At 36.3% G+C, this 12,238-nt stretch overlaps 1 protein-coding gene across 1 annotated transcript; it reads left to right on the top strand.

Moving 5' to 3' along the window:
• The first annotated feature begins 751 nt into the window (after positions 1–751).
• On the top strand, positions 752–10,556 carry LOC109212400. The gene is made up of 6 exons (XM_019376040.1): positions 752–968; positions 1,090–1,140; positions 2,005–2,056; positions 2,220–2,278; positions 2,462–2,507; positions 10,014–10,556. Exons 1-6 carry the CDS (start codon positions 843–845, stop codon positions 10,154–10,156), a joined length of 477 nt encoding a protein of 158 aa, XP_019231585.1. The 5' UTR covers positions 752–842; the 3' UTR covers positions 10,157–10,556.
• The last annotated feature ends 1,682 nt before the right edge of the window (positions 10,557–12,238 follow it).

A 12,238-nucleotide genomic window follows, 5' to 3' on the forward strand; every position in this document is an offset into this window, starting at 1 on the left:
AAGAACTTCAGTTCATAGTGCAAACTTTAGACAAAATAGTCTGAAGTTCTTCAGTTTGTAGTGCAAACTTCAGACCCACTGAAGAACTTCAGACTTGGAAAGGAGAAAAGATAGCGATTATTGAAGCTAAACGTGGAGAAGACCTTCTTATGGCAGAGGAGACAGCAACAAAACACCGTGCCATTGAAACTTCTAAAAAGAAAACTCTCCTTGGATGTTTTTGAAGTGGCAAACTATAAGATTGATATACATTATTGGTCATAAACATTGTATAGTGAAGTTTGTGGATTGGAAATTTTTTGCATTAGGAACAGTGTGAGATTACGCCTTGTAAAATCAATTGCTTTCGTTATTACAAGCATAACAATTTATTCAAGTGTGTAGAGCACCTGAAGAAACTTGTATTGAAAAAACTTAAGAAACCTTCCATGTTAGCAATATGACCAACTCCAGAAGAAGCCTCTTTACTCAAAAGTTTCGAAATCAATAATACTTACACAGAGTCTCATGTGTTTAAAAGAGAAAAAAAGAAGAAGAGAAAAAGTAAGGAGGAAGAAAGGAGTGCACATGTCGCAGGAAAAAGGAGGCGCCTGAAGTTGTAAAAATTAAATTATAGATTAAATAATTTTAAAAAATATGGGTATAGGTTAAATAGGGCCGACCAAATACGGCGCCCCGTGCAATTTTTAACATAACTTTTGGGTTAGAAAGCTCAAAGTCCAGGCCCATCATCCATTTCCGGCCCAACCTCAAATCATCATACATCGAACCCATGTTCAAGAAAAGAGCAACAGCCAACAGCTGAAAGGGAACTAAAATGGTGAAAAGCTTCTGAGCGGAATATGGGAACACGAGAGGTATACGAAGAAAAGCTGAAGAGAGGAAATCTCGAGTATGATCCGACAATCAAACCTGGCCTCGGCTCTGCTCGATGCCCTCGTTGTCTTTCTCTCTTGAACCCCACTTCGGTACGTAACATGTTCTACTCATTATTGTGTATCTGTAATTGTTTATTACATCTTGCCTATTACATGTTTGATGAAATGCCTAGCTAGTAATTCAAGCTGTTTCTGTTTGATTTCGGTTCAGAAAAGTGGAGAATGGGCGATTACTCCTGTACTGCACGATGTCACGGCTGTGGTAAGTATCCGCTATGTCTATTATATTTTCTCTGTTTCGACAAAGAATGATGGTATTTGAGCTACAAGATCAAATATCTAAGATTTTGTTATAATAAAATTCACATAAGTAGTAGAAGTCACAAATTTCAAAATTAGACATGTTTAAAAATGTATGAAACAAATTGTAGTCAATGGAAGAATGTTTGACTCTGTAAATAGTAATCTGTGTCATATAAAATGAAATAGAGGAGAATAAAAGAATGTTTGACCCTCGAAAAACTTTTGTGCCAACACCTTTTTCAAGTTTTGATCAGTTGTGTGCGTTTGATAGTGCTTGCAAAGAAAAAAAGTTACCTTTTTAAAATTAAAAAAGAGCTTTGAATTTTGTTTTTCATTTTTTTTTTTGGAAAACTTGAAAATCACCTTTTAGGAGTCCTTCAAGTTTTCCAAAAACTTTAAGAAAGTCCTCCCAATTGGGTGAATTCGCATAACAAATGTTTTGAGTCTCAAGAGCTCTTAATGTTATATGGATGTTTTGTATATTTAAAGATCTTTTTCATAGTAACTTGGAATTCAGTTGAGTTCAATGCAGCAGAAAGTTGCTATTGTAACCTGTGGGATGAGTTTCTTTTTGGAAAGTTTTCCACCCTAAATCTGAAAGAAGTCACGAATTACTTTGTTAACAGTCGACACTCTATATGGGATTCCTCACAAAGTGTAAACTTATACCTAAGCTGGAATAATAGCCCTCGTTTTACTAATCAAAAGTTTTATAACCAGTTGACAAGGCAACTAAACCGCAGAGCGAATAGAGTTATAGAGCAATCATAATATGAAGAGCTTTTACCTGTTAATTAAAGTAATATTCTTTACCTTTGAATAGGCTGGCTCTGGACTTGGTGGACTGCTCAGTGCAATTCATGGTTTCAATACAGGCATGATTGATTTATTATGTCTTCTGTGCTTACCTTTCTTATCTTTATTTTGTCTCTCTTTCTGTTAAATCATGGTTTAAATCTTAAACTAAATATTTCCTTCTCTTCTAAGTTTTATCTTAAGAATTCATGGCTGAAGTCTTTAATGTAAGTATCTTTTCAGGTATCCCTTTCGTCCAGAGACATGTGAAGGGACCAAAGTGGCTTCCATTTGTTATAGGGGTAGGCATTTACAACGCTTTTCTGTTCCTTAATACTTCTCTTGCACTCTCCCTGATTTTCATTGTATTCTTGATTTGTCTTTCCTCTGTCTATCTATAGCGTACTACAATTGGCATGTTATCTACAGCTCCCTTCCTCTCACATTGTCTGTTTACCCTTTCCTTTCGGTGGTTTTCTTTGCAGCTTCCTCCACTTCTCATGTTCTCTTCAGCTAGTGCAGCATTTGGAGGTGATTCTCTGAAGTTATAGTACTATTTTTGTATTTTTTTTCTTATTCCTGTTTCTTTATATTACATGTTGTGCCATTTGTTCCTATTATATTGTTCTTGCTACTGTTTATTACTTTATTTTCATTGTTCCTTGAGCCGAGGGTCTATCAGAAGCAGCCTCTCTACCTCCACAAGGTAGGGGTAAGGTCTGCGTACACACTACACTCCCCAGACCTCACATGTGGGATTACACTGGTTTTTTTTTTTTTTTTTTTTTTTTTTGTTGTATTTAGCATCTGCTATTCTATGATGACAAAGATGCTATGACACTCAGCAGCTTTACATTTTCTTTTTTCTTTTTCTTTAATAAGTAACACTCAGCAGCTATACTTCCTTATGCAATGTTGCTTAAAAGTTGGTAATTTGAAGGTTGATGTCAATCATGGAGTTGCTAGGAATGTATATTTGTCTCTGCTGAAGTTTTCTTTTCTCTATCTTAATATAATCGGATTATCATTTAATCCCTTCAATGTTGTGAACTAATCTAGCAGAAATGTATCTTTCATCTGCCCTTTACGGAGTCAAGTTGTTGGTGATATTTTAAATCCCTGCTATAGTTACTTTACTTTGTAATACTGTATAAATATTTAGAATGAACATTGCTCTATGTCCCCAGTAAGGAATTGAAATTTCATGTAAAGCTTGGTTCTTTCTATTCAGAGTGAAGTATGACGTGTTTGTTTCCGTTACCCCACTAGCACTTTGCCTAATTTTCTGAATCTTGGCACTTCTCACTAACTCACAAGCTACCACCAGTAGAGTTTTACTGGCTTTATGAAAAAAGAAGCAAGAAAGTAAACTAACTTGCTTTTAGAGCATAGCTTGTGCTGCTAATGTTGAGGATTGTCGAGCATTTGACAAACTCACAGCACTCATTTCTAATAGAATTTGTTGCTACGAGACACAAGCAATATTATCCTTTGGGTTTTTCTTTTCCGCTTTCCATTTTGCTTGTGATTAGCAAAATTAGGAGATTGAAGGGAGATACTTAAGATGGACGCGAGAAGTAAGAAGAATAAAGAACAATCTTAGATTCACACTTAGATATGATAAACTCTCAGCAGTCGTAGTATAAGTTATGCTGAATCTGTTGATGAAATATAAAATGATCCCATTAATGGATCTGATTCATAAGCCTTGGTGGGCAAAGTCACCTAGTACATGTACTGATGGGAGGTAGTAGGTACCCGTTGGAATAGTCGAGGTGCGTGCAAGCTGACCCGTACGCCACCATCATTAAAAAAAAGAAGAAAAATAATCGATTCATGATGTGTCCTCCCTTTTTAGACAAAAACATATACCAACTCTATTAAGGAGGTTTTATCTAAAAATTAGGCAAATGGAATATTTTGTGAGAAGTCTCAGTTTGATAAGAAAGAAAAGTCTTATTATTGATAAAAATAAACAAAAACTCTTATTATGATTAATGAAGTCTTAAGTGCACCTCTTTTTCCAAGTTAATTATCTTACTTCCATCATGGTTTGTCCTGTGTTTGCTTTTCTGAAGGGCAAGCCTTTCCTATGTATTAGTATTCTTCTCCATGTTTTATGATAAAAAGGTGACATACACCTGCTTTTACGCGAAACATGTTCAAATTGACTACATCTATACTTTTAGACCATTTCTATTTAAATATAATGCTCATACCTCCCATTTGATGTAAAATAGTTTGGCTGCTCAAGGCTGGAATTATCAACTCTTAAATGAAGTTAGTTCCATTTATTTATTTAAATAATTGAAAACTACATTAAGATTTTCAGCTAAAATGATGGCTGGTAAGTGTTATACTAAAAATCATGTATTAAGATTATTGGCAGCCAGAGTTAAAGTTGTGAATTGGATTGTGGGAGTAACAGATACTATTTGGTTACTTATAGCTACAAACTTGTACAATGTTATGGAAGTTCAGAACTTCCTTGTATTACATTAATTTTTATGGCTTTTTCAACACGGTTAACTTAGCACCCATGTCAAGTAAAAGTAGGATGTATAGAAGAAATGGAGAAGTGTACAAATCTCAACTGATAATTCTTTGAGAGAAGAAAAGGCTACATCACAACTGTATGTTCTTCGACTAAGTGGTTGCGAAGTACATTCCCGGACGGCTGGACCATGTAAACTAGGTGACAAGCTGTTAATTAGTTGCTTTAGGACTGCAATATTTATATTATTTTCCTGCAGTTTGTATTTTCAGTTTTATTAGGAGTTAGTTATCATGGTCAGTTCCATGACTTAAAAGTAGGGTCATGCTATTTCAGTTTTCTTTTTAGGATATGTTTTAAGAATCTGTCTTTCTACAAAATTAACTAAACTCTTTGTATGTTAGTTTCTCTAAGTCATCTTCTTAATTTTAGTTCTTCATATTCTCCCTGCTTCTTGTTGTGTTTAAAAGTAGACACTGTCTTCATCGTGTTTGCTGTCATTTGTGCTTTAAATCTAACAATTGGTATCAGAGCTTTCATCTTAAGGGATCTGTGATCAAGTTGGAGAAGTAATGGATGCTGAAGTGAGTTTTTCACCGATTGCTCCGCCGGTCTTTGATGGAGATAACTATCAGATCTGGGCAGTACGAATGGAGACATATTTGGATGCTTTGGATCTCTGGGAAGCTGTGGAAGAGGATTATGAAATTCCAGTCCTACCAAATAATCCCACTATGGCTCAGATCAAAGCACACAAGGAAAAGAAGACAAAGAAATCGAAGGCCAAAGCATGTTTATTTGCTGCTGTATCGCCAACAGTTTTTACACGGATAATGTCTCTGAAAACTGCTAAAGAAGTATGGGATTATCTCAAGGAAGAGTATGCTGGAGATGAGAGAATAAAAGGTATGCAAGTTTTAAACTTAATTAGGGAGTTTGAATTGCAAAAGATGAAGGAATCTGAATCAGTTAAGGAGTACTCAGATAGACTTCTGAATATTGCAAATACGGTGAGGCTACTAGGCTCTACACTCGCAGATTCAAGAATTGTTGAGAAGATTCTTGTAACAGTGCCTGAAAGGTATGAAGCAACAATTACGACCTTAGAAAATACTAAGAATTTGTCAAAAATTAGTTTGGCACAGTTGCTAAATTCCCTGAAAGCTCAAGAGCAAAGAAGGCTCATGAGGCAGGATGTTACAACAGAAGGGGCTCTTGCTGCTAAGCACCAGGTTGATGGTAAAAACAAAATAAAGAAGAAGAAGAAGAATCAAGCGTCAAATGAAGGAGAAACATCAACCAACAGTAAAAGTAAGGGAGGAAGTATGAAGAAAAACTACACCCCTTGCCACCACTGTGAAAGAAAAGGTCATCCGCCATTCAAATGTTGGAGGAGACCTGATGCTAAGTGCAAGAAATGCAATCAGCTCGGACATGAAGCCGTGATTTGCAAAAATAAGGCCCCGCAACAGGAAGCAGATGCTCAAGTTGTTGATCAAGAAGAAGAGGATCAACTTTTTATTGCAACATGCTTCTCAAGTAAGAGCTCAACGGATTCTTGGTTTATTGATAGTGGTTGCACTAACAACATGACTCATGATAGGAGCCTATTCAAGGAGTTGAAGCCTACTGAAATTTCCAAAGTTAGGATAGGAAATGGTGACCATCTTTCTGCCAAAGGAAAAGGAACCATAGCTATCAAGATAAACACAGGCACAAAGAGCATTTCAGAAGTTCTTTATGTACCTGACCTTGATCAAAACTTGCTAAGTGTAGGACAACTACTTGAAAAAGGATTCAGAATTTACTTCGAAGATCATCACTGTCAAATCAGTGACGTGGTTGGACGTGAAATTTTCAGGGTGAAGATGAGAGGAAGGAGTTTTCCTTTCGATCCAACTGAGAAGGAACAATTGGCTTATTCCACCGGAGCAAGTGTAACTGAAATTTGGCACAAAAGACTTGGCCATTGTCATCTACAAGCATTGTTGTTGTTGAAGAAGGATGATATGACAAGAGGGCTACCAACTCTAGTTGATCATTTACCAAGTTGTCAAGCTTGTCAATTTGGTAAGCAAAACAGGAAGCAATTCCCTGAAGCATCATGGCGGGCTTCTCAAAGGCTGCAACTGATTCACACAGATGTTGCAGGACCTCAAAGAACACCCTCCTTAAAAGGTAGCCTCTACTATGTTATTTTCATTGACGATTATACAAGATTCTGCTGGATTTTCTTTATGAAATACAAATCAGAGGTGGCTGGAATTTTCTGGAAGTTTAAGAAGATGGTGGAAAATCAAAGTGGTTACAGAATCCAATCCCTACGGTCTGACAATGAAAAAGAGTACAATTCTAAAGAATTCAACAAATTTTGTGAGGAAGCTGGTATTGTTCATCAGCTCACTGCTCCATACTCTCCGCAGCAAAATGGAGTTAGTGAAAGGAGGAATAGGTATATAATGGAGATGACACGGTGCATGTTGCATGAAAAAGGGCTGCGAAAAGCTTTTGGGCCGAGGCAACTAACACGGCGGTATTTCTCCAAAACCGACTTCCCACTAAAGCATTGCAGAATAAAACTCTATTCGAGGTTTGGTATGGATTCAAACCTTCACTAAGCTTCATTAAAGTATTTGGTTGTGTTTGCTTCTTTCATGTGCCACAAGTTAAAAGAGATAAACTTGATAAAAAAGCAATTCCTGGAATCTTTGTGGGTATAGCTCATTCTCCAAAGCCTACAAAGTTTATGATCCACAAACAGGAAAGATGATCGTCAGCAGAGATGTGCACTTTAATGAGGAAAAAACGTGGGATTGGGAGAATAATCAAATTCCAATCAAAGCATCAGAGAAGCAAGCATCTGATCAATGGAAAAATGAGTTAGTGGATCATCCTCCAATCAGAGGTACAAGATTACTTTCTGATATCTACCAACAAAGTAATGTGGCAATTTGTGAACCTGCTGGGCACGAGGAAGCACTTCAAGATAAAAATTGGAGAAATGCTATGGAACAGGAGATGTTAATGATCAAGAAGAACAAAACCTGGGAGTTAGTTGACAGGCCAAAGGATAGGAAGGTCATTGGAGTAAAATGGGTGTTTAGAACCAAGCTTAATTCTGATGGTTCTATCAACAAACACAAGGCTAGGCTTGTTGTCAAGGGGTATGCCCAGATTTTTGGTGTTGATTACTCAGACACTTTTGCTCCAGTAGCCAGGTTGGATACTATTAGACTGTTGCTAGCAATAGCAGCACAAAAAAGCTGGAAGGTGTTCCAACTAGATGTCAAATCCGCATTTTTAAATGGTATGTTGCAGGAAGAAATCTATGTAGAGCAGCCAGAGGGTTTCATTGAGCAAGGACAAGAAGAAAAGGTTTGTCTTCTTAAAAAGGCTCTTTATGGCTTAAAACAAGCTCCAAGGGCTTGGTATAGCAGGACAGATGAACACTTGTTGAGTTTGGAATTTGTAAGAAGTATGTCTGAAGTTACCCTTTATGTCAAACATAAGGGAACTGATCTTCTTATAGTTTCTCTTTATGTTGATGATCTCTTGGTGACAGGGAACAATGCGTGCCTGGTTGAAGAATTTAAGAAGGAAATGATGCAAGTTTTTGAAATGACAGACCTTGGGCTAATGACATACTTTCAGAGAATGGAAATCAAGCAAGGTTCTGATGCAATTTTTATCTGCCAGAAGAAGTATGCAAGGGAGATACTTAAAAAATTCGGCATGGAGAACTGCAAGGCAACAAGTACACCTATGAATCCGAAGGAAAAGTTAAGCAAAGAGGATGGAACTGATAAAGTTGATGAAGGAAATTTCAGAAGCTTGATTGGGTGCTTGATGTATCTCACTGCTACAAGGCCGGATATTCTATTTGCTGAAGTCTTTTGTCTAGATTTATGCATTGTGCTACTGAAATGCATTTGAGAGCAGTGAAAAGAATTATACGATACATTAAAGGTACTGTCGACTATGGTGTCAAATTCAAGAAGTGTCAGAATCTCAAGTTGTATGGATTCTCGGACAGTGATTGGGCTGGATCCTTTGACGATATGAAGAGTACATCTGGATATTGCTTCAGCCTAGGATCAGGGATTTTTTCTTGGTGTTCCAAGAAGCAAGAAACGGTGGCACAATCCACTGCAGAGGCTGAATTCATTGCAGCAACAGCGGCAGTAAATCAAGCCTTATGGCTGAGAAAATTACTGGGTGATTTGCATATGGATCAAAGAGATAATACAGAGATTCATGTTGATAATCAAGCTGCAATAGCTATTTCACATAATCCAGTGTTCCATGGGAAGACTTAACACTTCAACATTAAGCTTTTTTTCTTGAGGGATGTGCAGAAAAATGGAGAAGTGATTCTTGTTTACTGCAAATCTGAAGACCAGCTAGCAGATGTGTTTACGAAATCTCTTCCTGTCAGCAAGTTCGAGTTCCTGAGGCAACGACTTGGAATTTGCAGCTCCTAATGCAAGGAGTGTTAATTAGTTGCTTTAGGATGCAATATTTATATTATTTTCCTGCAGTTTGTATTTTCAGTTTTATTAGGAGTTAGTTATCATGGTCAGTTCCATGACTTAAAAGTAGGGTCATGATCTATTTCAGTTTTCTTTTTAGGATATGTTTTAAGAACCTGTCTTTCTACAGAATTAACTAAACTCTTTGTATGTTAGTTTCTCTAAGTCATCTTCTTAATTTTAGTTCTTCATATTCTTCCTGCTTCTTGTTGTGTTTAAAAGTAGACACTGTCTTCATCGTGTTTGCTGTCATTTGTGCTTTAAATCTAACACAAGCTGACAACAAATAGTACAATTACAAACAATAAACTAAAGCACCATTTCTTTGCCCTAGAGCTCAATGTCAAAGTGAACTAGTATACTAAATCATGCCTTCTACAGTGTAGGTATTCATACCTTGTTGAATCTATTCCATAGATTCAAACTTGTTAGTTTCGGATCATAGTTGAGCAACCTCTCTATTATGGTAATTGGTAAGATGTCAGCAACGCTTGATCTGAAACATTTCCACCCATGTATGCCTTTTTGGCACAATAAGAAAAGTTGAGCACTTGAGAAACATGATTAGCATGAATAGTAGTATCAAGGCAGACCGGGGCAAGGACCCGAAGATCCAAAAAACATTATTCGAATTAGGGAAATTATATGAATATCTGATTCCTGAAGTCTACTAGACTCAGTTTTTTAGTTCTCTCTTTATCCTATTTTTATTTTCTTAATTTTTCTTGGCACCAAGTTTAAACTATATATTGTATTCAAGGGAACTTGGCTCAACAAAGGTGGAGGTTACTTTTTGCAAGCCCAAATTTTACATTTGATCTTTATTGATGCTCTGTATAATATGTATAGTAGTTTGTATAATAACTGTAGGAATAGTTCATGGGAAGGTTCATTTTGAGTTAAACATAAAGTACTTAAATGACAATAATCAAAGATCTTTTTTCCATACTTATTATCTTATTATTGATTTTGAATGTGTAATTGACCAAATTGCTGGGTAATTCTGCATTACAGGATGTGCACTTCCAAAGTTTACTCAACTTACAGTGACTTCATATTACGCTTCTTCAAGTGCATCACATTATGGAATATCGTTGCTTACCAGACATATTGAAGAGGCCCATACTTCTGGTGCTCAACGTGAAAGAGTCAGCTGATTGACTCGAGGTGCACAGAATCGGAGCTAAATTTTACTTCATATTTTGCAATGAATTTATATATATCTGGTGCAATTGTTAATTCAAAAGATGGTTCCCTCTTGGGTGATTTCTTTGTACATCTTTTTAATCAAATATATAGTTTTTACTTTGTAATAATAGGAGAGTTTGTGCCTAGGAATGTTTGAAGAAAGCACTCGTGCTTCAGTTGTTAACTGCTAAAGGAATATTTGGTGCTGAATAATTTGGTAAATAGCCTAAATGGCATAGGTATTGGATCTTGCATCTAAGTGCTTGGTATTAGAAAAAAATGCCTATTACTGGTTGTAAATTGTTTCATCCTCATCAGTGTTTAATGGAGTTGGCAGTGACAAAAGAGCCCTTTCTTCCAGTTATATAACTCTTGGCTATACCAGCAAATAATTGGATATGAGTCCTCTAATTCACATTATTGTGCTACCGTCAAATAGTTGTTATTTGGTTGCATGTGGAATTTCACCACTGCTACGATGCTCAACCGCTTGTTAAGAAGATTGTTACGGAATAGAGCATAATCTTTTTCTGCAAAGATTATATTATTGTTATGTGTGCTGAAGTCTTTTTAGTTCATTATCTTGTTGCATAAGGTTGCAGTCCTTTGACGTTGTGTGTCAGGTGCTTAGTCTTTTAGTCATTTTCGTCTCTTGCCACAAGGGGTGTGGTGGGTTGGACGGAAGGCTGAGTTAAATGAGTCGGGACAGGACGGGACGGGCAAGAATTTGGTAAGGAAGGTCCCTTCCTCAGGGAAACCTTCCGTCCAACCCACCACACCCCTTGCAAGCTGACCCGTACGCCATCATCATAAAAATAAAAAAAAGAATCGATTGATGATGTGTCCTCCCTTTTTAGACAAAAACATATACCAACTCTATTAAGGAGGTATTATCTAAAAATTAGGCAAATGGAATATTTTGAGAGAAGTCTCAGTTTGATAAGAAAGAAAAGTCTTAGTATTGATAAAAATATACAAAAACTCTTATTACGATTAATGAAGTCTTAAGTGCACCTCTTTTTCCAAGTTAATTATCTTACTTCCATCATGGTTTGTCCTGTGTTTGCTTTTCTGAAGGGCAAGCCTTTCCTATGTATTAGTATTCTTCTCCATGTTTTATGATAAAAAGGTGACATACACCCGCTTTTACCCGAAACATGTTCAAATTGACTTCATCTATACTTTTAGACCATTTCTATTTAAATATAATGCTCATACCTCCCATTTGATGTAAAATAGTTTGGCTGCTCAAGGCTGGAATTATCAACTCTTAAATGAAGTTAGTTCCAATTATTTACTTAAATAATTGAAAACTACATTAAAGTTTTCAGCCAAACTACATCGCCGAAATATGGTTCTTTTGGATTCAAAATACTTTTTTAGATGTAAAAAAAAAAGTTACCATTCTATATAAAATGCGGTTATGAACCGCATTTTACCTTAACGGCCATTTGGGACGTTAAGCTAAAGCGCGGTTCATAACTGCGTTTTATATAAAACACGTTTGAATACCGCTCTTTACCTGGAAGCTGATAAGACAGCTATAAAGCGCGATTCATTACTGCGTTTTATATAAAACGCAGTAACATACCGCACTTTATATATATATAAGTAGTCGTCCCTTCCCTTTCCGCCCACGTTCTAGACAGAACTCAAAGGCCCCCATTTAAAATAAAACGAAGCACGCCGGTACCCCCCCCCCCCCCCCCCCCATTAACTCGATAAGAAACTCGAGTGGACCCTGTTGATACCCAATTTTTCCCTGTATTTTTAAATATGCAAAATACCTTCAAAGTAGCCTATATAGGCATATATAAGTATATCCCAGGGTTGCACTATTTTTCTTAATTTTTCAAGGATTTTTAAATCAATTTACTGTCCTATTTATCAAGAAAAAATCCAATAATTGTCACCAAAATTATCATTTTTGGTGATTCATTTATTGAATTTTTATATTTATACTAAAATATAGCTAAGATATTTTTCACATATTTTTACAAAATTATTTGGTATTTTTAAGGACAAAATTGCATAATTGCAATATTAGCCAT

This window comes from Nicotiana attenuata, unplaced genomic scaffold (assembly GCF_001879085.1).
Source record: "Nicotiana attenuata strain UT unplaced genomic scaffold, NIATTr2, whole genome shotgun sequence".
Lineage (NCBI taxonomy): Eukaryota > Viridiplantae > Streptophyta > Magnoliopsida > Solanales > Solanaceae > Nicotiana > Nicotiana attenuata.